Source organism: Drosophila teissieri, chromosome 3R (assembly GCF_016746235.2).
Source record: "Drosophila teissieri strain GT53w chromosome 3R, Prin_Dtei_1.1, whole genome shotgun sequence".
Lineage (NCBI taxonomy): Eukaryota > Metazoa > Arthropoda > Insecta > Diptera > Drosophilidae > Drosophila > Drosophila teissieri.
Window position 1 is genome coordinate 6,888,028 of NC_053032.1, and position 26,974 is coordinate 6,915,001.

Genomic DNA, 26,974 nt, shown 5'->3' on the forward strand with positions numbered 1-26,974 from the left:
ATAAACTTAACCAGATATACCAAATATTATACACAACTTTTTTAATTTTAAATAAATACTTAAAATGTCGTTCAGCAGGAATATAAGAACTTTATATAATTAAGTTTCAGTTAAGTGAATTAAATTTTTTTGCATTTTCCCCCTGTGCATCTGAGAATCCTCTAAATGGGCACCCACTGTACATCGGCATCATTAATGTGATTAACGTCGCCACAAAAGCCGCTTTGATTTGGACGCTTAAAGGACCGAGCGATTTCTGATTTTCTTGTGCTTCATTAAGAGCATTCTATACATTTCACCGACCGTTATGTTTGCTGACCCATAAATACAGATTGGCCGACTTGGGTGCCGAACCCCCGTCAACAGCAAAATGATAAATAAAGCAGGCCGCTCATAAATTGATTTCGATATCAATTGCTGAACTTTGACTTTTAATTAAAGGCTGTACGGCGTGCTCACAAATAAAAGCAAAGTGTGGGGACCTTTCATATATGTATTGATTGGGAAAGTGCATATATGATATGCATGCAAGTTACCAATTTGGCGTTAAAATTCATACAAACATACAAACATGAAAAGCCGTGGAAAACGCATACATTTGCGCTATAAAGCATGCTTTTCCGAGGGGAAAACACGGGCGATCGCTGCGTTAAAAATGCGAATTAAAAAAGACCAAATGAACGGGAACTGGGCGCAGCAGGAAATGTTAAAACGCAACTCCGGGACGGGCTGAAATTATAAATCAATTTAACGTTGCCAAACGAACGAGGAGACCGGACAAAAGTGCGAGCCTCGAGCCGCATAGTAAGTAAATGTGCGGTGGCGGTGGCAAAGTTTTCCATTTTCCATTTTACAAGCAGGGCCTGCAAAAATTGTATAAATTGCCAACTCAAACGGAAACGCAATGACACCGGACGCCATTGACCACCGCCGACCCCGTGGCCCGTGATCCCGCTTGAGAACCTCCGCCCGGATGGCGGATTACGGGTTTCGGGCTACGGGTTACTGGTAACCGTTAACGGGTTACAGCTTTCGGGGTGCGGGTCTCTCCGGGATTTCGGGGACGCATGCGCGGCTCGTCATCCGGACATTTCGTGCTGCCTCGGATGTACGCGCTTTAATCCGTAAACCACAAACGACGGCATCAGATACAGATACTCGAACTGGGGCTCGGGACATGCCCCATTCAAGCCACTGGCCCGCTGCATTTTAAGTCAAGCAGTTGAACAACTGTTTGTAATTGCAGCTTCGCCGGCACTGTGGTAATGGCCCTTTGGGGCCGACTTGGGGTTGCCGTCCCGTCCGCCGGAATCTCTCACAGTTGAATGCTGCAAAAGTCCTTGCTACCGGATGTTGTGCAATAAAAATGCAAAGTGCGCAAAAGTTGCCGTCCAAAAGCAGCCAGCTGATACAGTAAATAAATGTGAATTAATGTTGTTCTGGGGCAGCACGAGACATTACAACTTTTGTAAAGGGCCAGTTATGGGTAAATTTTTACCATGGGATACAATATACCGGTGCGCCGCGGCGGTCCCGATGAAATTGTTTTGGGTTTTTAAAAGAATATGCCTAAAAGCATTCCTTAATTCTATTTTTTTGTACACTTACTTATTACTCGAGTAGCTACCATGAAAGGCTAAGTCCTCACATGAATCAGCTGGCAAACGCCGTGAGCAGTACTCGCCCACCAAATAGGCCTACCAGAAGACAACCGAGGGACCTCATTCTTCGATCTTCTTTGAGGAGGGCGAGTAGACACTGACATTTATGCCACTTACTATCTGTGATTGTTCCCTTTTATGTTTTAGTTTCTGTTACAAATTTAGAGACACCTATAACTGTAGTAAGCCGGCGGGCCCAAATTGGCCCAAGGTCACATGGGGGGAGAGGGAATTCCTCGTAATAAAAACAAAAAAAGGAAAAAAGGGAGGAAAAAAATGTATGAACTTCTTTATAAGAATTCTGAGAGCTGTGTACTATAATTATATAATAAATTAGTTGGTCAAACCAAAGACAGAATAATTAGAGTTCGAATTTCATAGTCTTTGGCCAAACACTACTTATATAATGTAACAAAATAGTATTATAAAAATACTTTTTTAAAAAGTTCCTCTGTTCCCGCCCGGGTTCGAACCGGGGACCTTGTGCGTGTGAAGCACACGTGATAACCGCTACACTACGGAAACCTGATGTCCAGCACTGTTCAAAGATTAGTGAGAAAATTAAAAAAAGTTCACTTATTCATTTTTTTTATTGCAATATATTAATATAAATACATATATTAATTATTATAATTTATGTTAATAATCCAATAAAAAGATTTTCGCTAAAAAAAATTAAGACTTTTAAATATTTCGCCAAAGGTAAACAAGTTTAAGAAGATTACATCTTGGAGGTACCCCGAAACAAACTCTTGTTTTCCGTAGAAGAGCATTTTTAAAGATGTTTTTTATGTTTCTTTTATGCTCGTAAATGAATCCTGAAATGAATTACCAACCATAAGGTGACTTGACTTTGACTTTTGTTTAAATGAAATAGAGAGCAGTAAGTTTGGACCTAAAATATTTTATATTTATTTATTTTTCTTAAGTTTTTTCATTTTCTTCAGGCTTTTCCGATAGGCATATTTGTCTGTGCGCTGAATAACCTCGTTGTATTTTCTCTTGTTGAACTGCTGGAATCTTTCGTCTTCTAACAACTCATTAACCAAAGACTGCTTCTTCTTCGACTTCTTTTCCTGATAGTGATCCAAATGCGAAGGTAGCACAGTTCCGATTTGGAAAAATTTGGGCAGACGTTTTAGGTCGTTTTTCTTGTAGAATTGCTTAGGGTTCAAAACTGATCGCATCTGAACTATTTTAAGTTCGTTTCGCATTTCGTCGGTGATCTCTGTTGCGGGGAGATTAAACCATCCTTTGCCCTTGGTCTTAGAGCGTTCAACCTGAAAGAAAGAAGGCGATTAGAAATGAGAGTAGGCGTAAAGCAGGGATATACATATACATATATCTTGCATTCAGATTACTAAAGACGTCGTCACCATGGCAAATAGCTTGGACCTAAGTAGCTCCTGGGTCAGCAAAAGTGCGTGTTTCATTTCTATTTGGGTGTTCTGTAAGCCAGAAACTAAACTATCTGTCTAGGACTTAAAGACAGACAATAGTCTTGATACCTGGCTGTTGGTGTTCCGCTGGCCTTACCGCCACTGCCAATTCTGGAGGGCAGCAGCAAAGATTACAACGGATGAAACTAAATTTGCTGGAGTCTGAGCCTTAGGTCCGGTCGCCAATGCGCAAACTCCGATGTCGAATATGTCATCATGGGCAAAAGGGGTGTTCGTACGACATCGCTTCATACTTACTCTGTTGATGATGGGTTGCTGCCTCTTTCCAACGGTGGGAATAGCGTGCGACTGATCAAGACCTGGATTCAAGGCCTGTTTCGTTCTCTTCATATCACTTTCCAGGTTTTCCCGTCGCAGGTCCAGGTGCGGACCATCATGGTTCAGTTCTGTTACCCGCTTTCGTGGCACAACTTTCGGTTTGCTGAAGTTCTCAACAGCACTCTCGACCTTGTCGCCGAGGTCATCCAATTGCTTGGCAACCTTTGAGACCGGCTTCCTTTGGTCAGGTAGGGAACTCACAACATCGAGCACTTCCTTGCAGTTCAGCTTCAGGCCAAAGAGCTCAACTGCGCCCTCCGTTTGTTCCTCGTCGGAGCTGTACGCGTCATTTTCTGCGAGGAGTAGCTCTTTGTGGTACACAATATCCTGCTGCTGTTCGCCATTATATTCCTGGCGGCCTGTTGTGTCTACCAGAAATACAGAATCCATTTTGTGCAGCGACCACGCTTGTTTATAAAATGCAAACAGTGTGACCGTGCAGCAGAAATAGAAACTCTCTGTGCGGCTCTCAAAAATATACTAATTACACCGCATTTATTTTGGAAAATACTAGCTCTTGATAAGGGTATTCCTTAATCTTTATTAGTTAAATATAAATTAAAAAACAAAAAAGGGTCCGTATTACGTCTGACGAATATGGATCTAATGTTTTTAAATTCAACAATTCACACACGATTTAATAACAGAAAAATATACATTACCCTCAATTTCTATGTGTTCCACTATGAATATATAACAATCCGAAATCTAGATAGGAGGGCATAGAGCAATAGCTAACTTGGTCGACTTATGTATAAACTGAATACTGCTTAAAAGTGCAAATCGACTGCAGCTAAATTGCACGGAATGTCTTCGGAGGAAGACTGTCCTCCATGTAATTCGTATGCCATACCTTTACTTTAATTTTGCATCTTTTATCCCAAGACTCGAAAACTAGAAATACGCATTGTAAACACAAAAGCTACACATGCCCACATCTTAGGAAAATGTACCGATTAATTATCGTTTGCCTGCTGTTTCCAAAAACCCATTTGATGTTCTATTTCAGCAAATTCTTGTTTCACTGACATTAATGATACATGCAACAGTCGTAAAATAAATAAGTTACTATTAGTATATTTATTTCACAGCAGCAAAAGAATGGGCAAATTGCTCGGCAATGCCGCGTACATGGAAGTGTTCTGAACAGCAAATTTGTTACGAAAATCCGAAGCTAAGCTACTAAGTTACTTAACCAACAAATTTTGAAAGTGGCTGACTCGGGCAACTGTCGCCGGCTTCAGCACCGGACCGCCGCCCGTCCCCGCCCAATACGGCTCCCGGTCGAGACCGGAATCCGAGGGGTGGAGGGGGCGACGGATCGGGGGTGCGTGACCGTGCGTCGACCGCCGGATAACCCGTCGTTGTCCGGCGGAAGGCAGCGGAAAGCCGATCCGAGCGAGGAGCCACGGCAACGCCAGGCAGAATTACTGGGAAACACAAAGGTGTGACGGAGGGTCGGCTCTGAACAGATCTGATAAGCAGATGCAGTTACCTGAATATCGATCAATGTACAGAACAATCACAGAATACACTTCCGTTTAACTGTAAAGCCAGTGTCGTATTTATAAGACGGAAATTCCGAATAAGCACTTGGGAATTACACGCTGCCAGTTAACCAAACGTGCTGGTGCGCCATCAACTTGGGGTGGGTTTTCGCTATTGCTTGTGCATACAAAGCTCCGAAAGCAAAAGTATTGCCTATCTGCAAGTTCTTTAAATCGTTTCAGAATAACTAAGTATTGCGGAATTGTAAAAAATAAAAACTAGTAGAATATGATAAAAATTTCTTTTCTGACTCGACCTCGGCTGGGTTCGAGCCCACAACAGATTTCACTCAGTGCACTGCCAGTATGAGATTGCTGCTGCACTTATTTATATTGAGCTGTTTGCAAATAAGCAACACATTTATATCTTTTGAAATTATTTAAAATATAAGAAAAAAACATAAAATAAATTGTTTATCAAGACGCCTAAAATAAATAACTTTGCAAAAACAAGTGATTGGTATTGTTCCCGCCCGGGTTCGAACCGGGGACCTTGTGCGTGTGAAGCACACGTGATAACCGCTACACTACGGAAACACCTGAAGAAAATGCGTTCAATGTTAAATCTCCGATGTACCGAACCTTTCAGAAAGTAAGCCTCTTAGAATAGAATATAAAATTAATGGAAATAAATCGGTACACTCGACTTTTGGCTACTTCCATTTTTGTTGCTGTTGCTTTCGATCAGCATCGTCGTCAAAAAATAAAAAGATGTGACACTTTCTTGAAAGTCACTCGCAATTTATTTGCTACTTTTGAAGCAAGTATGTACGTATTTTATAAAAAAGGCAGTCGAGTGTTGAGCAATTTAATAAAATAGTAAAAACCAGTTCTCATACAGCACCGCTTTTTGTTCTTGATTTGATTAAATCGTAGGACAGTAAAGTACCTACTAAACATTAGATGTTAGACAAAATAAATATGAAAAACATCCAATGGATATCGCGAACCAGATGGGGATTCCCTTACACAATGCTAAACAAATTTTTAAAAGCTAAAGACAGTTTAAATAAAATTACATCAAATTAAATAAAAAAAATCGGCTGAAGAGGATATGGACCTAGATGCCTCGTTTTGAGAATTTATTGTGACACATTGCAACGTTTTCAGTCGAGGGCACCGATTTTTGCCGCTATTCCGCTAAGACATCCGAAATTCGTCGCTTCAAAGTCGGAAGTTTGGGAACTGTTCGAGGAGAAAAAGTAATATAAAATGCTTATTTTTCAACAGTACAACGAAGCAATTTTTTTCCACAACAAGAAAGCTTTCTGAAGCATTGAATAAACGATTGCTCATATATAATATTTACGTTTACAGAGTAATTGCTAAACAGGTAAAAAGTCTCATGTACTATGTACATATGTACATACGTTTATGATCGAAAAATAAGCAAAGCGGAAAGAAAAAGACGGAAAAAGACGACTGATGCTAGTCTTTGATTTTTATCGCCCTTGATTTAAGTTCATACTTTAAGATCTATACTTTCAACTTATGGTTTTCTCAGATGCATTACAATACCGACATTTTTTAGAAGGTGAGGAAAATCGTTTAAATATGTACTGGTATGTCACGATGTGAGGTATGTATTAGACAGTTTCTTACTGCAATCGTGGGATATACATATGTACATATATCGACGTATCACCTTTTCATTCAGCATAAAACATGGATCGCTTATTAGACCGGTAAATCGAGGTGTGAAAATAATATTTCGGTAATGTCGGTGGGTGCAAACTAAAGTTTGATAATAAAGGAAAATAAATCATGGTAGAGCATTTATTGCTGTCTTTAATTTTAAGCCAACCGCTTTTTAATAAATTAATAATTTCAAAAGGATTTCTTTGTGGCTGCCAACTACATATGTACATTAATTGTATTAAATTGTATGTGCAATCTGTCATCACTTGTTTATAAGGGTTGGCCCATTTTTTATAAATGATTTTTACATTCGAGCATCGTGAGTTTTGAAAAGCAAAGCGGGGTATATGTGAAACTTACCAAACAACAGTGAACTAAATAATTCCCCACTAATTAGATTCTAAATGTTAAATGCACTAATACGAATTAAGCGGGACAAAGTGTCAGGTTTCATTTGGCAAAAGCCAGAGCTAATCTGGCACATTTTCGCTGGTTTATTTGTATTTCTAGCGCCATCAACCAGCATTCTACTTTACTTAGGCACGCGGCATTAAACTGAATGCAGATAATTAATTTCATTGCACACTGAGCTGGTGCTAGCTAATTAAATAAAATAGTGCAAAACGCTTTGGTGACTTTCCATTCACACATTAATTAATTTGATTGCCAATATAGTGCGTAAAATGGCAAAAATTCCTTGTGTTCATTATTAGAAACCAAATGAAAATTTGTTCAGGTTTACTGAGCTGAAAAAAGAGCACATTTATTTTATATTCACTGATTTCCGGAAATCAAATATAATTAAAAAAGTCATAAATGGAATTGACACTGTATTATGATCATTTTTTACTCCTGCCCAAAAATTTCATAGAGCACATCCCTTTATTGCTTGTTCTTGGTTGAGTAACTAAGTCCAGCGGACAACCTTTGACCCGCCCACAACAGACTATCACAAACATAGTTTTTTATAGTCGTAAACTTTATTCATTGCTCTGAATACACACCGCTTTGATCAGAACACCGAAGAACCATGAAAGGGCACAAATGAAGAACGAATTTGAAATGACCTCTCTAAAATATTTATTTATTTTATTATTAGTATTATTAGAGAATTCGTGTCCTTGGCAGCTATTAATTCAGTCCATTTGGGCACGCCGACTAACTACAGCTGTGTCTAAATTCATACCAATAATAAAACATATAACAACAATCACAGATCATACATGGCCAAAAATGCCAGTGTCTACTGACCCTTCTTAAAGGAGATCGGAGAAAGAGGTCCATCGGTTGTCTTCTGTCATTGTAACGACTCGAGTGATGATTAATTTCGTCAAAGACCGATGTCAGCTTCAAATCGTTGTGCAGAATGGTGTTTCGCACAAGCCACTTGCAACCAGTCTTGAAGCCAGTTAATCAGTCTTGCAGCCCTGTTCTGGAGAACCTGGAGACACTATTATATGGATTTTCATCATTCGAAGTAAAAGGAAGTTTGATCCAAACCAGAATAAATTGGACCGAAACTAAATTGTAATTTACAAAAAGGATTTTCTATATTTTACGTATTCTGTTTGGTGGAAAAAAACGGACGTATGAATTGGTAGATAGAAAGCGTGGTCTGCTTAAATCTAATTCTAATTCTGAGACAAGTTTGGCGTGCAAGCCTCGGGGCAAAGTGAAGCCAGAAAATGTAAGCTCAAGGCTAAACAGGTGTGATTATACCCTCTCAAAGGGTATCGAAAGTGGGAGGAATGTTTACCACGGCGCCTAAACAAACAGTGCATACTTTTGGGCGCCCAATGTTGACACATGCAGGGCGTGCAATAATGCGAGCCACCGGGCTTGTTGTGGCCGTGTCAAAAGTATTTTGACTTGGAAAATTTAAATTTATCCCATCCTCGGAGGAGAAGTGACTGACTTGTGCGGAAACAAAGTGTGGAAGCCATGAAAAGGTTATTTTGCGTAAGAGCTGGAAGGGTAAAGGTAAACAGACTTTCTGTTTGGCAACAAGTTTTTTATTGCTTACCAAATGAGCAAAGGGCAGGGATTTGCGAGTATGGTAAACACCGCCGTGTTAAGTTTGTCAATCGGAACTTTTTAATGCCATAAAAAGGCGCTGGGCAATAAAAATGCATTTTTTATTTGGCTCAGTGATTTATTCTCCCGAATAAAGAAGGGGCACAAAACGCGAATTTCTATTTCTTTGCACTACGTGATTTGCAATTTTCCAATTTCCCAAGAGCCGAAAATAAAGTTGCACCCCGACCCAATCTCTGTTTCAGTTTGTGGTATATCAACCCAACCCACACGCGGTTGTCCACACGGCAAATGTCGGCTGCCATTTGATTTTCCTCAGAAATTTTATTTGCCAGTCGCGATGCGTATTTTATACATGACTACAGCGAAAATTCACTAAGGAATAACGCGCGGGGAATTGGTTTGGACTAACTCCAAAATGGTTGGGATATTAACCATTTTTTTGGCTTGAAGGAAAACAATTTCATATTTTAACACATTCAATATCATCCAACTTTTGGTAATTTAAGCTTAATTATGTATATGCTTTTATTGTGTTTTTATTGTGCCTCTTAATAAATGAAACCATTAACTGGTTTCAAAATCCCAGATTGCTTGGTTAGACATATTTAATATATTTTTTCAATTTAATTTAGCTGAATTTTACTGTTGCGATTGTCAGGGATTCGGTATCGTTTCGGCTTCGGTTTGTTTGCACTTCTGCAAATGTATTGCATTTTATTTACGATTTCTAGCTGTCCTGGATCCAGCCGTTGTTCGCACATTTCCCTGACGCGATATGCACTTCCTGGTCTGATACCTCAACTTTGTATTTCCGCCATTTCCTTCGGCTTTTCTCCAGGAGCAGCAAAGGCAGGAGTCAGGGCCAAAGCCGTGGCCATATCTGCAGCTGGGGCACAGCGCTTTCTATTCCAACGCTGCCAAGGCAGCGCTCCAGGCCAATAAATATTTTTTGGGGCACGCGATTTTGCGCCATTTCGCTTTTCCTTTTTTATACCCGCTTCTAGTAGCGGACAAAGGTATATCGAATCCGGTCAGAAATTTATTTATTAAGTACTTTTATTTCTTTCTAAATGGGTTCTGCTTTAATATTCTTGTTCATGTATAGATTTTATGTATTTTTTATTTGGACACTTATTTAAAAGTTATCTTAAAAATCAAACAATAAGTATTTCGGGGTCTACGCCCCTTAAAGTAACTTCCAGTGTTTATTTTGCTTTTATTTCACTGCCTCGAGATGTTTCTATTTCGGTCTTCGGTCTGGGCCTCGTCCTTCGTGTGCTGCTGCCATTGTCTGCCACGCCATTTAATGTGTTTACTAGATAATCGAAATCATGGCAGTTTCTTGGTTTTATATGTTGCATTAACACATTGCAATTGCAGACATGTGGGCTGCCAACAAACTTCCTTTGTTTGCCTCTCAGTCTGCCCTTTAACCCACTGCAGTGAACTATGTTCAAGAAAAGAGTCAAATTGCTCAGTTACTCCCGAGCCAGCTTTATTTTTGCATTCTTTGGGAGTCACATGCAAGTTTTACGAATTATTAGCCAATTTAATTTCAGCTAGTCAAAGGATAGAACCGTCTTTAATTAATCTTCCTGCTCGTTTCTAGCAGATTGAAGACAACCCCGAAAACTTTCACAATTTGCGCACACTCACATTGCAGCAGATGTGATGTCAGGCGATAAACTTGCCAGGGTGGAGTTCAACTATTAATTACGTAACGGAAATGCAAATATTTCAACCAATTTGTGCCCGCAACAAAATACATCTACGTGCAACACTTGCCAGCTGATAATTAGCAAAAAGTTGCCACTGAAATAAAGTTACAGCAAACAGCTTGATGGCACCGTTTTCCCCCACCAAACGTACCTGCGTCCTTGGGAGCAAGGATAGGATCCTAGATTGCTGCACCTGCTGTCAGGTGTTGCCAGCATTTTGCATATGTCTTCCTTCCATTTTTGGCAACTGAGCACCGGAAATTGCTGTCGGCACAACTTTCTTTTTCTCTCCGCCGAAAGTGGCTGCGAAGGAAGGGAAAACGATTTATAATTTAACCAATTTGTTACAAGATATTCGTAGGTCGCCATTTCAGCATGGCACTTTCGCTCGATTGAAGGACGCCTTAACTTTTATCATACAGAAAATATTTAGCTTGTACTTTTATTGTTTGTCAAAGTTGGCCGAAGTACAAATGAATGGGGTAGACAAACTATTGGGTATTGTTTTACTTTTCCTCGCAAAAATGTTTGCTTGTTGCATTTGGGAAAGGGGAAGCATTTCAGTGTTGTTTACTTTTTTGTTGCAACGATTTCGTAATGAGAAAAGTTTTTGGCATGGCGAAAATGTTGCTGACTGCGTGGTTGATTTTTGGATTATGCGAATTTAAATTTATTTCTGTCATTTGATACAAGTTTTTAGCAAACAATCAAACCGCTTTGGTTTTATGTGATTAATTAAGACATTTTTTTTTTAATAGTTTAAATTTTTCATAGAACATAGTATTTTATTGAACTAGAAATTAAGGAATCAAGAAGAATATTAAATACAAAAACAACATATTACCATATTCTAATTTTCAAATCGTTTTTTAAAATAATTAAATATCTAAAACAATTTTTTATCATATGTATTGTCAGTTTAGCCTACAAAATCTATGATTTTTATATATGACCTCATAAGTTATGTACATAAATATGTACATATACATATGTATATGTAATATGCCTTATATTATATGGAATTATTTACATTTTCATATTCCCTAAACAGAAATTAAAGCCAACTACAATCTGTAGATGAGGAGCCAGCGTGAACTCAAAAACGACTCCTTTATCACCGCCTTCTCAACTCCCATCTAGCTTTGCATTTCACTGACTCTCTGACATGTTGAATGCTGTTGCAACATGAACATGCTGGGTACGGCCATAAAACTCTTGTACCAATCCCAAAAGCCCACTCTCGAACAACCCCAAATATGTCATTACGCATACGCACGGTGGGCGGTAACCGGGCCGAGTTAAACAAATGCGAAAAAGTCAGGCTCCCGGAACTGAGATCGGCCGAAAAGCTCACTGCGGCAATGCAAAAATTAATTTTCACCCAACGGCCATGCAGCCAAATTTCGACAGAAGCCGGCAACGCCTAATGTTAAGCAGGGTTTTGGGTTAGTAAGGCTCTTTCGGGGATGGAGGGCTCTGGGTTTCGGAGCTGGGTTTTCGGCTGGTAATGTCGGTTCTCCCGACAGTTACAAGTGCTGGCTGCAACTTGCCAAAAGAGCCACGACCAGCGAGCCAAACAAGCCGCATTAATTAGTGGCCAAGGACATGGACACGGACATGGACGGAATCCTGGCTCGTGCTCGCAGTGCCCGCTTTTACATTAACAATTTTTTCCGCCGGACTCTATCCCGCTGGCTCATGACAAATTGGACGTGCTCTCCCGAGTGTCCAAAGTAGCGAAGTTATTGCTATTGCTCTACTCCAGTACTCCAGTACGGATCGCCGGAGGACCCGCTTCCTTATCCTTTCGCCTCCATCGCGGTGCATTTGTTTAGCGATATTGCCACCCGGCAATGTCCCGCTGCTGATATGCATTGAGTGCATTAGTTGCATGTGTGTACACTTAGAGAAGTGGCTTTAAGATTGGTTGGAACTGAAACAAGAACTTGCTAGAATACAAAATATATATTTATACATATTATGTATTTAATATTATATATATATATATATCAATCGAAATATCCATCCCATTCAGTCTGATACCTATACTGTAGCTTAGTTTTACAAGTTAAGTATACAGCGTAAAATAAATATATATACATATGTATACATAAAATATGAAGTAACATATGAAGTATTTATATATGATATTTAAAACACTTATTAAGAATGTTAATTTATAAGAATTCGATGTAATTCCATAGTAATTTTCACCATAGTTTAAATATTCAAGCAAACCAATATTTTAAAAAACTTTCCTAACAATCTAATAGTACGTGCATTCCTAATTTCAGTTGGCTTTTTGAAGGATAATATCTAATTTGAAATTGCTCCAGCTATTATAAAGAAACAAATACATTTAAATTAACATGCAAATTTCCATTTTCTCCAAGTGCCTGATAAAGTGGTAGCTCTCAGACTGTGTGTGTGTAAATGCTCTCTATTTTGCGGCGACACTAAAAGCTATTTGTAAATTTCGCGGCTGCAATTATGTTTGCTGTGTCGTGTTGCCAACAACCCCTCCCACCGCACTTAGCACACATCTCTGGCCATCTCCCCCTGGACTTACTTCCGGTTTCCTCGCACTTTTTCTGGCCATGTGGCTTTGCTGGCTATTATTAGTTTGCTGCGGTTTTTTGGATGTGGCCGGATTCTGTCCTGCTGGCCACGTCGCGACGTGTATATATCCATGTAAGCATAAAAATATTTACACCATCGTCCGTGGGACCTTTGTTTTTGTGAGTCTGGGATTTTTAAGAACTTTAAAAACCTGTGCAGTCATTTTTGGCAAGCTCTTCGTGTACAGCTCAATACACGTTTCTTCATTAATAGTGAAATTTTATGTTGTTAGAATCTGACTAAGTTAACGCCATACAAGCCAGTGTTGTGCGAAAATTGATTAGTTTTCGTTCTAAAATAAGCTCACATCTGCTGAGTAAATACATTTTATGTATTAGATCCGTGTATAAATATGCCCGACAAAAATGTAAACATAATGAAATTTGATATGCTATTTGTATATGTTTTAAATATTATTTTTGCATTCATTCATTATTAATTTTTATCTGTTCGGGTTTCCTAAAATAATATCGAATTGTAAATTACAAAACAAATAGACAAGAGTAATCAATGAAGTAAAGCAATCCAAGCACTGTTAGCTGTGTTTAAATATTACTATTCTTGTATATTAATCAAATGCATTCGCTTTACGTGGAAATACTTCACAGGAACTACACTACCTTTAAACATAGACGAGAACCACCCAAGAACTGACCACAGTCTGCGTCAGCAGCTGCTTTGCACAACTTTCCCTAAGGTTCACCTGAAAAATGCCGACAAATTATATTCACACTTCAACGAAGGCCGAACTTCGACGTCTGCTCCTATTGGCAAACATTCAGCCTCCAAATCTCTCGCCTTTTTAGAGGGTGCCACAAATCATTAAGTGGCATGAATTATAGCTGGGAAGCAGAGAACGTGCTCCCAGCGTTAAAGTGTCATTACTGGGCTTTATGAGTCGGCGAACTGCACAAAAAAGAACCAGATACATACTGCGCTGGAATAGTATGCAAAAAATATGTGCAGAGACACGGAAAAGGAGCCAAGGACGAGTGAAAAATGAATATATGTAGCATGCAAACAAGCGCAAACTACATTGCTCATTGTCTGCGTCTAATTTATGTTGCTGTTGGTCAGCCAGCACTAATAAATATAAGTTCTTTGCTCAGACAAGTTCTGAAATAAGGTATAAGTGGGAATATTGGTGAACAGAGAGCATAATGTTTTGAAACTAATATTTCAATCAAAGTTGTAGAAAATAATCGTTAAATACATCCTAAACTTTTTTTTTAGTTTATACATATAATTTGATATGATTTCAAGAATATTATCAACGAAAACGCATTACAATTAATGAATAAATGTATTTTTTAAATTTGGTTTATCTTTTTAATCAATTTATTAAAGGCATTTGTACCGAAGGTACCAAGGTATACTTATTATATTCCAAACTTATTCCAAGCAGGGGTATACTTCACTTATTTGTTCAACTGACAACTAGTTCACCTGCTGATTAGCAACAGCTCCAAGTGGGCGACCGGACCCATTAACAAGGATACGTCACTCTGCCTGTGGCTAAGTGCAGAATCAAGAATCTTTAGGCAATGGGGCCGGAGCACTAACGCCACATAAATTGCGACGCCCAAAATGCATAAACCAAGCATGTCGCGCAATCATTTTCAGCTGCCACGTGCCCCGGCATACATTTCGGGCACTTTATGGGGCGAGAAAGGAGCTGGCCCCATGCTACTTGGCTAGCAAAGAAATGGCCAGGGGCAGATGGAATGGGAGTGGCTTGAAAAATTTTAAAGCTGATTACTCAATAACTTTACTTGGAGTGCATAAAACGCCGGGCATATCCTTCCACTGCACAACTCCCCCGCACTCCGTTCTCAGGACACAAGGACAGGAACAGGAGCCGGGCTTTCAGCTGCCTGCAAGTCGCTTTATGTGCACTTAAATTGTGTTTGTTATTAAAGCCGGCGAGGATGCAGCTCCTGCGGAATCTGCTGCTGTTGTTTTCACTTGGACCAAATGAAATTTATGCTCAAATTGAGTTGCGTCCGTGTGCGTCGAAGTGTTTTGCAGGTAAAACGCAGGCAACAGCTCCCTCCTCGAAAACATTTTTCACGTAATTTGTGACACTTAAGTGAATAATTTATGCCTGCAACATAATTGAGTTGCACCTGGTTCCGTTTTCTAATATCATATTTTCTAAGTGCCGTGCACTTGGAAGTCAAAAATCCAAGTTCTATTGACTTTTTCATGTGCAGCATTCATATATATACAGACACTAAATTGATGTGTTAATCAAAAGCAGCGGTGTTTTTTTAGAATTATTTCTTGCTTAAACGATCATGTATTATTATCTGATTTTGCGGCCATCGAAGCACTTATTTTAAGCAAGAGTAAACCATACTCAAACATGTAAAAACCGTTCTTAAAAGAGTGCGCTCTATCGTTCATCGGGGAAAAAATAAAAAGAATAATCATTTACATGGAATGGTATTTATTTATGTTATTTTCGGCTCAATTTCCATTGAAATTTAACACAATTTATTTTTCAGCGCACGAGTTATTCACTTTGAAAATTAGGAATAAACTTTTTTTTGCGTAAAAGCTGTCATAGTCACTCCAACGAGCTGGACATAACAGATATAAACATTCATAAAAAATCGTTGAATTCGTGGTGATCCCCTCGTAATGGCCAGAGATTCAAACAATGAAATCCTCCGTCCGCATACAAACCAGAGTCTTTTATTATGTTCTTATTTTATTATTCAAATGTACGGCAAATTCAATTAGGCCGCAGTTAAAAACAACGGGTGCGAAAAAAGCCAGCGTACATGCACATTGCTGAAATTCAATTACAACCGCTAATGCCACTTGTATTGCCTGGAGCCCCGGCCACAGAATGTTCAGCTCTAAATACCTGTAATCCGGCAAATTTAATTTGATAAAAGTTGAACTTGAATAAGCGCCACAGTTGCCATGGTTGTCGGCCATTATAATTGCGGTTGCTGTGTGTGTGCTGACCACTTTTTGTTAAGCGGCCGCCACAGTTCAGACCGCATACAAATATGATCAGACATCCGACGAGTGACTGCGATAAGCAACAAGCAAAAGAGTATAAAAAGCCCCCACGACAAGTGGCAACACGGCGGATGAATTTGGCTTATGCAGGCAAACACACTGCCACGCACCTACGCATTGACATGTGGGGCATTAAACTAAAAAAACATTTTTATTCGTTGCATACTTTCCTGCGGTGGCGGAAAAAATTCTCCATCTCAACTGGCAACAAAAAACAAACGTCAGGCTTTGAGTGCAAAAATATGTAGAATCCAAAACGAATTAAATTGAGTGTCTATTTAGAGAAAATGCATTTAAATGCCGTGGTCAGTGTAAAAAGTATTTTTTTTTTTTCAGTTACTGCTAAACTTCCATAACATAAACTACTCTAACGAAAGATTCACAACGAAAAAACCAAACAATATTGTAAAACCTCAACATTTAACACCATTTATGTTTATTAAGTGAAACCTTTGGGAAAATAATTAAAATGGATATTTTAATAGGTTGATTACAAATAGCAAAACTAAAATTGAAGAAGACTATTTTTTACAGAATATTAAGGCGTACTGTCACCCTGATAAATATCATAAGACAATTTAGACGAAATGATTGCAATGATTTGAGTTTTGGACTTTTAAACACAATAAGGATTCAATTACGTTAGTTGGATATTTCTAAGAGAACACATTTATAACTGAAATATGAAATTTACCCAATCCATTCGTTGGAAATTAAAACTTGAAGCTGTGCGCAAATTCATTAAAATCAAATTGAAAAAATATTTAATCAAACGCCAGAGCCAGGAATTGAAAGAGGAATGTGTAAAACGAGAAATCGCATTCTCAAACAATTTTGTGCAACGGAAAAAATTCTAATTTATTGAGTTAACGCCCATTTTTACACCCCGTGCACATGAACAGGATCCAGGCGCTAACCCCTCCTGGAAGGCCCCCTAAAAACCCCCATCCGTTGGTCACGCCCGGGCGCATGCCGCAGCCATGACCATAACACAGTCTAATTCTGTACAAAAAATTCTATATATATGAAAAATTTAACGAAAAATCGCCCGACCCTCTGCAAAAACCCCGCCTGTCCACAAACTGAATTTACGCTGCAGACGGGAACACGCATCCCGAACACACGGCGAACGAGCCTCTTTGCATTTACCACACAAACATTTCGGCCGTGTTCCGGCAAAGCCCCTCCGCCTAAAAAAAACGAATTAAAAACTTGCAAAAATTTTAATGGAATTTTTTTTCATTCTTTCCCGCGCTCCCTGGTGTCATCCTGCCCATCGTTGTTGGCGGTGGCATTGCGGAAATTGTTGTCCTCTTTGATTGTCAAGAGTCGGCTTACACACATAAATGTCACATCAGCATATAGCCAAGTGGGTGGAAGGGTTGGCTATACGCTGATGGTTCTGCCTGGTGTTAGCCGTAGAGATGAGCGGAGAAATAAACGTTCAAAATGCAGCAGGTTTGGAAAAGGCTGTCGCCACCGACACTAAACTAAATCTTAAAGCGGATCTCCCACACGGAAGTGTTAGTATTTAAAAAATTTATATACATCTCGGTTACTTCACGAAAAAACGATTGTGTTTGAGTTAAAAGATATGGTAACATTTATTTTATTTAATGCCAATCCGCTTCGGAGAAACTACTTAACTGTTTTTATATTTAATTTTATAAGATGCATTTATTAAAAGGGTTATGGAGTTGCTATGAATTATAAAATCGATAAGCAGGTATATATTAGTATAATCATTCTTTAAATTATGATAATTATTTTAAATCATTAAAATTTTAACTTTATTTAATTAATCAACATATCAATCGTATAATGTCCACATAACATATGTACAGCGTATTTACACAAATTAAGATTATCCAAATCCAAGGAATTGAGACAGCTAAAGCTATAAAACCCTATTAATGATGCACTGCATCTACAGTCGGTGTGGGGCGTAGAAACTATTCCACACAGGCTCGATTTTTTGCAATTCTGGAAGTGCCATGACTTCAAAATTATCCCCAATATTGAGACACTTGAAATTGTTCTCGTTTTCGATGGGTGCGAACTTAAGCGATTTTATACTTTCGCAGTTGGGATCCCCATGGGCTGCGAAACTCGTCCAAACGTCGATCATTCCGGTTATTACCTTGTGTTCCGCAGAATCGGGAGCCGATTGATGCGACAACATGCTGTGGAAAATATAGCACAGATCGTCACCATGGCATACACCTCGCATCTGATGACCGCAAAGTACAATCCTAATAGCGTTGCACAGTTTGGAATCGTGATCGAATCGATACAGATAGGTGGCGGCACTGGATTTCCGGACGCGGTTCAAAGCTGCCCTGTATATAGGGTGCCAGAATTCTCTATATGAACACAGTTCGAGAAACTTCATCATGTTTGCCTGGTTACAGGGTTCATCGCCGAAATACGCTTTCTTCAGCTGCAGACCGTAGTTCTCACGCAGTTTATGATCTAGGTTGAGACTGAGATCGTTCGGTAGCAGATTTTTGCAGTTTCCCACCTCATCCAAGGTTGCTGGTCGCCTAGAAACCTCTGAAAACAGAGCGAAATAATTAGCGTTTGAACAAATAAGTATCAGCACCATGTACCTGGATAGAATAGCAATCCCTCGAAGCTCGTGCCCCCAAACATCATGGGTATCCTGTGGCTCCAGCTATTCTGCATCAATTCATGTGGCTGGGTAGCGACCACAGTGTGCTCGGTAGTATAAGGTTCTACGACAGGTCCAAATGCGAAAAGAATACGATGATGCTTTTCATCGTTGCTGAGAACTGTTGCGGTGGCCTTTACAATCTCCCCGCCGCTCACTGATCTCAGAAACTCAAAGATTGCCTTGTCCTTATTGTCACCAGTGTACCCCAATTTTTGGGCCAGTCTGTAAGCCCAATTATTTCTCGGTGGTTGCGTCCAGGGGCACAAAACACTGCCCGACATTACGATAGCTTTGTGAATAAGTCCTTCAGTTTGGGGACTTAGTGTAAGGAAGTGGGTCGAGGCACCTCCGGCACTTTCGCCAAAAAGTGTGATATTGCTGGGATCACCGCCGAAAGCCTCGATGTTTTGCTTTACCCATCGAAGAGCCATTATTTGGTCCTTGAGGCCGGCATTTCCGGGCACGTTCAGTTGTGGATCGTCCAGGCTAAGGAAGCCCAAGGCACCCAGACGATAAGCAACGGTGACTATGACCACATCCTTCGACATGAAAAAGTCAGGACTATACATATCCCGAGAAGCTTCTCCAACTTGAAAGCCTCCTCCGTAGATCCAAACCATCACTGGACGCAGTTTATCCGGCTGTAACTGAAATGAAAATCATAACAATAAGATTAGACCCACAGGCACAAATTTTATAAGATTCATAGGCACACGAACCCAATAGTATTAAGCAATACCCAAAACTTACATCTTTGGCATACACATTCAAGTAGAGGCAGTCCTCTGAGCCCGCGAATTTTCGGAAAAACATGTGTGTCTGAAGGGGCTTGTCTGCCGGCGAAGTGCAGTCCAATTCCAAATCCCATGGTTCCACTGGTTCCGGCGCCTTAAAACGGAGATCTCCGACTGGAGGCTTTGCGAAAGGTATCTTCTCGAAACTAAAGTAGCTTCCTCCCCAGATCGTGTTTCTTTTCACTCCCCGCACAGGACCTGATTTGGTCTTTATTACGGAATATATTGTTGTGGCCAACTTGCGCTGCTCGTACTTAAAACTTAGCACCCTGTAACCAAAAATGTTTATTAACATAAGTTTAAGTTTCGATTGTATGGCAACAGTTTTTGGTTTAGCTAGTAATAATAATAAATAATAATAATTACATTAACAACAGTAATTTATGCACTTCTAAAGCTGTTATAGTCGAACACATTACTTACTAAAGATGACGTGTTAATATAAGTTTAAGTGGAGTTACTGCAAACTGTGCACTGCAAATAAAACTCGCTAATCTACCTGTGAATATATGTAGTTATTTTCTTAATATTTCTTTCAATTAGATATTTTGAATATTACACTTGGATTTGCTTTTATAAAATACGGCTGCTCATGGTAATAATCGTTTTATATACACTCGTACAACAATTGCATTCAAGAATAGGTTTCAATAAAATTTGGGGACTAATATTTTCTAGGTTTTAAATATTAAAAAAATTTATTTACTTTGAGAAAAAAATTCTTGAATTAAGGAATTAAATTTAATGGCGTATTTCTGGAAGCTCCTATGAGCGTAGGATCGTAAAATGGCGTATCAAGTGGCTTGTAAACTTCTTAAAAATGTCATAATGCTTACTGACCCATTAAAAGGTAACTCTTCTTCAAAATATTTATACAATAATGTTTGCGATCTAATCCGCTCACCGCAGTCACGCATTAGGAACATGACCACAGTGAACACTAAGCAGTGAGCTTCAGTCGCACATCAAATTGCCGAGGAACCACTTTCAATGTCGTTGGAGGTCTTTGTTGGCTTGAAAGTCTTGCGAATTGTCAACGGCTTTTGACCAACCTCAACTCAACGCCTCACATTTGCATGCACGACCAGTTCTCTATTTTCTATAACTCACCTTTGTTTTTATGCCTGAGATTTTTGTTTCTGATTTTATGGCTAATTTGTGGGTGGGCGTGAGGCGGTTTAATGCATTTAATGGCCTATTTTTATTTGTTCGCACTGCGTACCGTCGATAGAGGCACAAATCGTATATCTAACTGGCATTCTGCAAATGCACTGACATAGTTTGATTCAACATCATTGCACACGAATGCATACAAATAGGTAATTACGTTTGGAATTGAGAGAAAGGCGGGATCAGATTGTATCAGAGTATCAGATTGAGTTGTACGTGACTGCTGTCGGTCTGTGAAAGCCAACTTCCAAGACATAGCGCCTTAAAATATTTCTCGACGATCTGAGTTCGTTATTTAAGTATTTTTTGCCAGTGTAGTTAGTTTTAAGTGGCCTAATAAGCAGTAGAAAAGCAGCAGAGCGAAACAAATGAAGGTAATAAATTTAGACTAATTCACTCAGTTAACCTAAGGTTTAACATTTTTTTAAGTGGGAAAATCATTCGATTGCACTTCAAACACCAGGCATATGCGCAAAGTAATCAAAATTAAGTTGAGTCGTATATGAAATAATTAAAGCATTCGACAATCAATCAGTCCAGTGGAAGTGATCACCATTTTAGTTACTTAAAAGTCAATGCCTTGGCAACAAAGTGACTAGGATGACTAACAATATAAGCGACTGTACCTCAAGTCAGTCGTTAAAAAGAAACTAGAAATGAGCTTTAATTATATCAGAAATGTATCTATCGTGAAAATAAATGTCTAATTATAAACAGTTGATGTAAAATCCGCCATGTCATGCCCGTAGGGCAGAAAATATGGTAAACCTATCACCTGAAATGAACCCTGTACCCGAGCAACTTATCAGTATAATTCCTCTTGTTTATACATACGTGTGTAAGTACATGTTTGCGATTTGTCAAAGCGATTTGAGTGAGTGGTATAATGTAGGGAACGTTTATCTATAAACTAGCTATTAACTAGCAAGGAATATTAAACTTCAAACTTCAAAGAAAAGGTAAGGTGCTCTTGTTTTGTTCATGGTAATTTAGTTTTATTTGTGGTCCGCTATTTTTCTATTCCTCTATATTTTTTTTTGTTTGTATGCTCAATATAGTGTTGGTGATAAATTTATATATAAGTTTGATTGACTTCTTACTGACCTAGCCTACTTCACCGACTTCCTCAATTGAAAGCCCGCACAAACAAATAGTGATAAATAAATATAGATACACGCAATTAACACAATTCTGTGTGGATATGCAATAATTTATGTTAAAAATACTAACTACCCGCAAAACTGGTAATAAACCTGCAAAAACGCGCAAAAAATAGAAAACCCAAATCAAAAAATAATAACAACAAACGAATGCCGCAACTATGGTAACATCGCTGAATCAAAAGTGAAAAACACGGTAAAGATACAAAAGCCGAAAAAACAAAACGGACAGAAATGAGGCAGGGGAAAAGCAGAATTATTAGGTTTATGCAAACAACTGAAAACAAGCAACATTCATACATATATGTGTACAAACAACAAACAATGCTATAGTAGAGTTCCCCGACTATCTGATACCCGTTAGGTGCGAAGCAGAAATTTCATCACTGAAAGTTCTTGGCGGCTTCCTGGTGTTAAAGTGGGTGTGGGAAATTTTTTGGTAAATCGATAGAAATTTACAAGACTAATCAAAAAATAAAATTCGAAAAATTTTTCAAAAATGTGGGCGTGGTTAGTGTGGGCGTGGCAGCATGTGTGGCTTGCGTCTATGTCTCTGGAAACTGCTAGCTGAATCTGTCTAGCTTATATAGTTCCTGAGATCTCGACGTTCATACGGACGGACAGACGGACATGGCGGGATCGACTCGGCTATTGATTCTGATCAATAATATACATCTTTATATTGTGGGAAACACTTCCTTCTGTCTGTTACATACTTTTCAACGAATCTAGAATACCCTTTATAACAAAAAAAAAAGATCGAACTAGTCGGTATACTCGGATATCAGATACCAGTTATTTTGCTGTTAGGAGTGCAAACGGGAAAGTTCAACATTATTTTTGACATATCGATAGAAGTTGGAAAAAAAAAAATAATAAATTGAAAAAAATACAAAATAATTTCAAAAGTGTGGACGTCGGAGGTTTAGGCAGTTTGTGGGCGTTAGAGTAGTTTCCAAATATTTTTGTTGCAAATCGATAAAAATTGGAAAGATAAATAATAAGATGAAAATATTTTAACACATTTTTCAAAAGTGTGGGCGTGTCAGTTTTGGGTTTGTGGTCGTCTATGTCTCTGGGATCTGCATGTTTAATCTCAGCTTTCTAGCTTTTATAGTTTCTAACATCTCGACGTTCATACGGACATGGCCATCGACTCGGCTATTGATTCTGATCAATTATATAAATGCTTTATATGGTGAGAAACGCTTCATTCCGCCGATTACATACTTTTCAACGAGCCTAATATACCCTCTTACTTTACTAGTAACGGGTATAATAACCAACACGAAGCAAAGTTTGCGCAACAATTTCACCAGCGCAAGACATAAATTGATGTGTGCACAGATTACACTGAGAACAAATTACAAAATGCAATAATTTTTTTGCCTAAAACATTGATAAATATTTCAACCTGATATCTAATAAGTATTTATCTAAAACTATTTTAAATGAAAAGAACATCTGGCTTTATTTTACAGTATATTATATTGTATAGTCTGGTATTTAATGTTTTGAAGGGGTAAACATAAATTTATAAATAACATAAAATAAAAAGTGTATCATCCAAAATTTTGGATTGCTTAAGTTTTTTTTTAAATTTCTTCTTCAAAAATATTTTTCCAGTGCACACGTATGCATTTGTATGCATGCTGGGCAGAAGCTATTGCAAAACCAAGTCGCGAGACCTCAAAACAGAGAAAACCGTTTAACGCTCCGCAAAGGCAAGAAACAGACCCTGGGAGAACTCACTTAAAGGTCAGCTTCAGTATATCCATAAATCGGGTTGCCATATCGAATTCCTTATCGCGCACTCTTCTTCATGAACACCCAGACACGCTTGTTATCTATGTTCAGCTATACACGGTTCGAAAACGGGCGATTTGGGGAAAGTGTCACAATAAACCCGAAGCTAGCCAAGTTAACACAACCGGCTGGAACAAAACTATCGCTAATCGCTGAACGGATCAAACAGAGCGCTCTCAAAGAGCGTGCGGCACCAACTGACCGGTGTCTTGGGATCGGGCTCTTGTGGTGGCGGTAATCCCACTCACCAAACTCTCTCACTCTTTCCTCTCAGTGCTCTTGAACAGCGAAAGCGTTTCTCACCTGAATCAGCTGTTCAGTTACCAACTCTCTGCTCTGTAAAATACCGGTTTTACGGTTCACTTTCCGAGTTTTCTTACTGTTATGATATGTACATATGTAAGTGTTTCTTTTCAAGTGGGTCGAATCGTACCACAGTCATCTTAATTTATAAAGGCCAAGTATTAGGTATTAGTATTACCAAGATTAATATTTTTAATCGGAATCTACTCTTTTATCTTCGGGATACGCGTAGGGAACTTAATGTATATAAAATTCGGTTTCGTGCACTTCTAGCATTGCTCGGTGCTAAACTCGACGGATGCACTCTGTAATCTAAAGGTTCAACCAAATGTGAATGTAACCATAAGGAATACAAACGAACGGTCGCTGTAGGTCAAGCTTTCCAAGAAATATTAGGAGTTAGGGTTGCTTGATAACCTACCATAATAACACACGCAAAATTTTTGGCGGTTATCCCTTACTCAACGTTAATTAATTATTAAAATTTTTAATTCATATAACGGCAGCATATCACGATCAATCGCGAACATAATGCTTACTTCATTCAATCACAATCTTATCATCATTAACGAAATAATCAAAAAACAATATTTCTATCATTAGTCTTCAAATAAAATTATGTATCTTCAATACAAAATAATAGAACTCGAATTGCAAAATTATTTTTAAATTCTTACAATCACTGTCTAATTGATCTATAAAACTCCGTTATACATATGTACATATATAAACGCACACTTTGAATAAATTATTTCAAAATGATTAAGACATGGAAAATCAATATAGAGTAAATATTCGACTTCCGCAAATTTCCGGAGGTGCTTTACAAAGGTATTTCAATATTAATGCCTGACCAAATTCATTGTGTTCGTTATGATCAGAATTTAAAAAGATAAAAGAATGATTCTGTATGGAAAAGCGTGGGCTTCATCAATCCTCTGTCTAATCCCCCTGAACTTCGGTTCACCTAAACATACATGTATGTATGTACATACATACATAAGAAGGGATCTGCCGCTTCACATGTCAGGCTGTTAGCATGGTGCACGTGGCTTTGTGTGCCTAAATAGTGTTGCTTCCTGAGTTAGGATCGTGAGTTAGGATGAAGTTAAACTGTTTTAATATCACGGCCCAGAAATGTGAATGCATTCGAGTGGAGACTTACGATACTTGCCGACTACTGTAGCAGTTCCTGTTAGACTGCTGTTGATGCAACTGCAATTTTTGCTGCTAGAACTGCTGTTGTTGCGATGATGCGGTGGCGATCTATTCCGATTCGGGCGTACTGGAAATACATAGATTGAAGCCATATGTAAACTGTCATTCACAGTGATGCTCTTTTGTTATTCCTTACTGCACATGAATTATTTCAAAGTTTATCAAAGTATTAAAAAGTTAAAAGTTTGATTATATGGCACTGGGTATCAATAAAATGTCGTGGGAAAAGCTTTCCTTGGCAAGCTTTCTGAGCGCGCGGAAAAGCTAAATGTTGTGATACTCAAAGGTATGATCAAGCTTAACAAACAATTAAACCTATATACATATGTACATACATATGTAAAAAAACCAACGCCTCAAGATAACTTTGAACACAAACTTAATTAATTTACTTTTACTTTTGAGATATTTTAAGCCTTCCTGAAAAGACTGAATCCCCTAAAACATACACATAAGAACGGGACTTACTTTGTCTCTTCTTATATAAACTAATTGCTCATATTAGTGTTTACTTTTGCCCACGATTTTTTTTTTTTTTTTTACAAATACAGTAACTGAATAAGAGAGGGTAGCCTAATTTCTTACATCTTTTGAAATATTGCAACACTTTTCCATGTGGGCACAGCCCATTATGGAGTGACCCTGAACTTATGATATGAAAATACACCAACCAACTGATAAGTAAGTGATTTGCAAATACTTTAGAAATAAATTTCACAAAGATAAGACATATTATGTCATTAAAACTGTAACGATTATTTTATACGACCAACTAAGCCCCAGTATCCATGTGACATTTTGGAACTCACAATTGCCAGGGAACCTTGTCAATAAAAAAAACTGTCTCTCTGCTGAAAGATAGTAGATTTATTTACTCATGGATGGGCTTCGTAGGGCTCTGTTCGTGGCCCCCTTAATAGTCGAAGTCATCGGATGCAGTGTAGTGCTCTTCACTTTCGGTTACAACTGTGTCTGCCTCAGCGGAAGGTACATCGTCACACAATCCCAAGTGCAGGCTTACAGCAATAAAATATAAGCTGAAAACAAATTGGTTTATTTTCTAAGGCCCTCCACATCGAGATATAATCTTACCTGATCAACAAAACAATTTTCAGAAGTGCATCCATTTCGACTCGTCCAGCTGAGAGTCCCGAATATTACTGATACTCAGATGCATGGTGAGATATGGAAATATCAAGCTGGTTATACAAGTTGGATTACACTACCTATTAGCACTTGAAAGCTGATTCGTAGATATTTGCACAATCGGCGGACATTAAGTAGAACAGATCAAACAACCTCTGATTACAATACCTTGACATTCACTTTGGACAATATTATACAATTAATAGAGCTAATCACCGTAACGTACAAATGAAAATCATAAAGGTTCCAATTAGCAAGGAATTAGTCACGCAGTATTTCATTTCGCAATTTGTATTAGGTATAACATTTTCGCATCAACGCATTTGCGATAATTTGTGGCAATTTGGTTGGTCTGATAATTCACATGAGGCCCACACAAAAATTTATGACGCAGCCCCACGTTCCAATAAAGTTTTATGGGAGTGGTAATGAATATGCAACCACATGTTGAGTTTACGTTTTTCATTAGGCTAAACTATCGTACTTACTGCTGAATGAAATCCCAGTTGGTGAAGACTTTCGGTACACTGTTGTTTGGAATGAGGCTGAAGTGCCTTAGTTTGGTCAGAAATACGCCATACCTGTTCATTTTAATAGTGAGAACTTTTTCAAAGCACATGTTAAATCCTATATTTCTTTGTTTCAAAACACAAAGTTTATTTTTTTTCATAA

The 26,974-nt window shown here is 38.5% G+C and overlaps 3 protein-coding genes and 3 non-coding genes across 7 annotated transcripts; all 6 read right to left on the reverse strand.

Moving 5' to 3' along the window:
• Positions 1 to 2,113: 2,113 nt before the first annotated feature.
• Trnav-cac lies at positions 2,114 to 2,186 on the reverse strand. Its single transcript has one exon. It is a non-coding gene; the product is annotated as a tRNA-Val (tRNA).
• Positions 2,187 to 2,549: 363 nt separating this feature from the next.
• Positions 2,550 to 3,880, reverse strand: LOC122621173 (deoxynucleotidyltransferase terminal-interacting protein 2). The gene is made up of 2 exons (XM_043798947.1): positions 3,359 to 3,880; positions 2,550 to 2,941 (listed from the first exon to the last, which is right to left on the reverse strand). The coding sequence occupies exons 1-2, from the start codon at positions 3,827 to 3,829 to the stop codon at positions 2,573 to 2,575; spliced, it is 840 nt and encodes a 279-aa protein (XP_043654882.1). The 5' UTR covers positions 3,830 to 3,880; the 3' UTR covers positions 2,550 to 2,572.
• Positions 3,008 to 3,323, reverse strand: LOC122622736. Its single transcript, XR_006326335.1, has one exon. It is a non-coding gene; the product is annotated as a small nucleolar RNA U85 (small nucleolar RNA).
• A 1,570-nt stretch (positions 3,881 to 5,450) lies between the features above and the next one.
• Positions 5,451 to 5,523, reverse strand: Trnav-cac. The gene has a single exon. It is a non-coding gene; the product is annotated as a tRNA-Val (tRNA).
• Positions 5,524 to 17,757: 12,234 nt separating this feature from the next.
• On the reverse strand, positions 17,758 to 26,913 carry LOC122622454 (esterase B1). Of its 2 annotated transcripts, none has more exons than XM_043800886.1 (4): positions 26,791 to 26,913; positions 19,456 to 19,768; positions 18,641 to 19,352; positions 17,758 to 18,584 (listed from the first exon to the last, which is right to left on the reverse strand). In XM_043800886.1, the coding sequence occupies exons 1-4, from the start codon at positions 26,889 to 26,891 to the stop codon at positions 17,959 to 17,961; spliced, it is 1,752 nt and encodes a 583-aa protein (XP_043656821.1). In that variant the 5' UTR covers positions 26,892 to 26,913; the 3' UTR covers positions 17,758 to 17,958. The 2 variants fall into 2 exon arrangements, with proteins under 2 accessions (XP_043656821.1, XP_043656822.1); XM_043800887.1 differs by lacking the exon at positions 26,791 to 26,913 and adding an exon at positions 23,582 to 23,839 and having other exon boundaries at positions 17,763 to 18,584.
• On the reverse strand, positions 26,004 to 26,481 carry LOC122622455. The gene is made up of 2 exons (XM_043800889.1): positions 26,249 to 26,481; positions 26,004 to 26,193 (listed from the first exon to the last, which is right to left on the reverse strand). Exons 1-2 carry the CDS (start codon positions 26,281 to 26,283, stop codon positions 26,070 to 26,072), a joined length of 159 nt encoding a protein of 52 aa, XP_043656824.1. The 5' UTR covers positions 26,284 to 26,481; the 3' UTR covers positions 26,004 to 26,069.
• Positions 26,914 to 26,974: the final 61 nt, after the last annotated feature.